At 52.9% G+C, this 2,810-nt stretch overlaps 1 protein-coding gene across 1 annotated transcript; it reads right to left on the bottom strand.

Moving 5' to 3' along the window:
• Positions 1–929: 929 nt before the first annotated feature.
• LOC105826030 (U8 snoRNA-decapping enzyme-like) lies at positions 930–2,567 on the bottom strand. Its single transcript, XM_012663947.1, has 3 exons — positions 2,424–2,567; positions 2,052–2,321; positions 930–1,154 (listed from the first exon to the last, which is right to left on the bottom strand). Exons 1-3 carry the CDS (start codon positions 2,559–2,561, stop codon positions 975–977), a joined length of 588 nt encoding a protein of 195 aa, XP_012519401.1. The 5' UTR covers positions 2,562–2,567; the 3' UTR covers positions 930–974.
• Positions 2,568–2,810: the final 243 nt, after the last annotated feature.

Genomic DNA, 2,810 nt, shown 5'->3' with positions numbered 1-2,810 from the left:
ATCCACAAAAAACATGTGGCTAACAAAGCTTAAGATATTTGCAATCTGGCCTTTAAGAAAATGTTTGAGTTTTGTAGAGCAATGCCTATGGCTCTCTATCTATACATTTTATAGTACCTGGCATTTATTTAGTCAGTAAATAATAAATATGTGCTGAAAGAAGTGAAGAGCCTGAAGGCCAAGCTACGAGCCTCTTTCTGCAATGGAAGGCCTTTTCTGGCACAATAGGGCAAGAGAGGGGCTGGATCAGTTCCCTTCTCATGTCCCCGGGGTCTAAGGGGTCCCAGGATGAAAGCTCTGGAGGAGAGGCACCAGGACTTGTAGGTCTCAGGTCCATGCTAAGTCCAAGGACACGTAGCTACTTCATCACTCCTTCTCCTCAGTTTCAGGGGAAGAAAAGGATTGGGGATTGGCTGAGACCCTCTCCCACCTTTTAGAAGTGAATTGCTTTGGTCATCCCTCAGGCAAGGGTATGACTACTTTCAGAAAGCAAAGAGGGTCCTCTGCTTCTCTATCCTCCCCACCAACATGCACTGGGCTAGACCCTGGAGAGCAGCCATAGAGGAATGCGTAGCATAGCACTAATCACCCGGCAAATACGAATTACAATATGGGAAGAGATCTGCTACTGCTTTGGAAGATCCTTGCCATCAAGGAGCAGGGTATGGTGACAAATGCTACTTCCCGGACAAACTGGACCTGATGGGGGAAACGTGTCACTGTGTGTGAAAATATACAGAAAGGAGGCAGGCTATGAAAATCTGCAAGAGCCCCTGGACCTGTGGATTTTTGCCCCTGATGCCCTCAGTTGGAGGGTCCTCTGCTCAAAACATACCACACACACTGATCCTTATTTTAATCTGATATCATCTATCATCTCTTAGGCCAGAAGAGAAAACATTCTCCTTTCCCTCCCTCTCTCTTTAGTACCAAGGTCCTTATCTCAGGTTCCATGGGTCCACGGAGGGTTGCCTCTAGTGACGAGCTGGGATCTTAAGGCCTGAGACTGAGCCAGATTCCAACAGTCCCAAATCCTGGAGGGCTTCCAGTAGCTGCTCCCGGGCAGCACCAATAAAGGAATTCTCCAGATAGATGGGCAGGCCTCCTATACCATCCCGCAGGGTATACAGTGGTACTCGAACCAGGCCCAGCACCTGTAAAAGAAAGCAGACAGGAGACACTGGGACCACAGGTAGCTGATCCCATTAACTCCATCCTTTGTCCAGCAGATCTTCTTAGAGCACATGCCTCATCCCTTATTACTCCAGCAGATCCAGGCCCAAGGCTCATATTCAAATGAGACCCAGTGGGCCCAAACCTCTTCAGGGAAATGACCCAAGACATGCTATCCAGCTCCAGTGATGTTAATACTTCCCACAGCTGTACCTTAAACCTCTAGCAGCTTCTGACTCCAGGATGGATGCTTACTTAGCCCTACAATAATGGTTCACAAAATGGGAAACCTAGCTGTATCAGCATCACTTGTGAATTTGTGAAAAATACAAATTCTCGGGTGTCCTCCTGTATCTCCCCCACCCCAACAGGCATTCTGGGAGTGGACTCTAGTATTCATTGTTTTAATAAGCCCCCTAGATGATTCTGATACTTGTTAAAATGTGAGAACTGCCTTCATATACTATCTGTTTCCCCACTCCCCTAGGATTAAGTATTAGGGCAGTATCTTCTGTGTAAGAAAAACAGAGGCCCAACAATAAGGGACTAGGGTAGATACTTGGTCGTTATCACATTATCAATAGAGAGCAACAGAGAGACTTGGATGGGTGTGTTCTAGAAAGATCTCTCCAGAGCCCGAGGAAGAGTGGTGTGGGTAGAAATCTTCCCAGGGAGCCCAAGTTGGCAGTATGATCCAGATTAGAGATTAGAAAGATCTCAACTACATCAAGAAAACGGGGAAAAGGGAAACACCAAGGAAATAGGGACGAGGGCAAGGTACGACAGGGGAAGACCTCCCTAATAAGAGATTCTGGAGCGAGGGAAAGCACGGAGGGGGCAGGAATCAGATGTGGGATGAGGTCCCAGGCTGGCCCCACCTCCAGCCCATGGTCCTTGGCTCTCGTTGCTCCAGTCTCCACGGCCAACAGTTGCTCGAGGGTCAGAAGCTTGGCATAAAAGTGGGCCACGACATTTGGCTTCGACCCGGCGTGCGAGCTGCGGTAGTCGGCGCGTTCCACCCGGAAGGCGGCCACCGCCTCGCCCAGCTGTTCCAGTAACCTTCGATTCAGCCCATCTTCCAGACTCCTGTCCTGCGTGTCCACGAAGCCACCGGGGAAACCCAGGCGCCCATCGAAGCGCATCTGCATCTGCGGGAAGAGGAAGCGGGTACTGGCAGGGACGCCCCAGACAAACACCCCAGGGAGGGTGCAGGGCAGAGAGGGGAGTGACCGGCAGCGCCCCCTCCTCACCAGTACGGCGTAGCGCAGCGGGATGCGGCCGAAGAGCATCCCAGGGTCTGGAGCATAGAGAAGAGCGTGACACGCATGCCGCCAGCCAGGCCCCAGAGCCAGGGCCTCTGCCAGCTCCAGCCTGCGGGCCCCGGCCATGGCCGGACGCTGCCCCTGTGCTGTCCCGTTGGCCACGTGGGTAGGCGGGCGGGTCTCACCGCGGACCAATCCGAGCCTGGGCGGGGCCGCAAGGGCCAATCCCAGTAGGGCCCAGGGGCGGAACCTAGGTGCGTTAGGGCGGAGCGACGCGATGGGACCGGGCGGCAGCCAATCGGGGCGGGGCTTGCAGAGCAGGCTGTAGTTCCAGGTCCGGAAACCCTCGGGAAACCGAAAGCAGCCTCTGGGTTG

The sequence above is a fragment of the Propithecus coquereli genome, unplaced genomic scaffold, assembly GCF_000956105.1.
Source record: "Propithecus coquereli isolate 6110/MARCELLA unplaced genomic scaffold, Pcoq_1.0 Scaffold12, whole genome shotgun sequence".
NCBI lineage: Eukaryota > Metazoa > Chordata > Mammalia > Primates > Indriidae > Propithecus > Propithecus coquereli.
Note: the sequence above shows the minus strand (reverse complement) of the source record. Positions and strands in the feature narration are given on the sequence as shown.

Excerpts from the sequence above, each read along its gene's own strand:
- LOC105826030 (XM_012663947.1), bottom strand. The coding sequence starts at position 2,561 with ATGGCCGGGGCCCGCAGGCTGGAGCTGGCAGAGGCCCTGGCTCTGGGG. Across the intron at positions 2,322-2,423 it reads CGCTGCGCTACGCCGTACTG|ATGCAGATGCGCTTCGATGG; the intron begins GTGAGGAGGGGG and ends CTCTTCCCGCAG. Across the intron at positions 1,155-2,051 it reads CCAAGGACCATGGGCTGGAG|GTGCTGGGCCTGGTTCGAGT; the intron begins GTGGGGCCAGCC and ends TTTCTTTTACAG.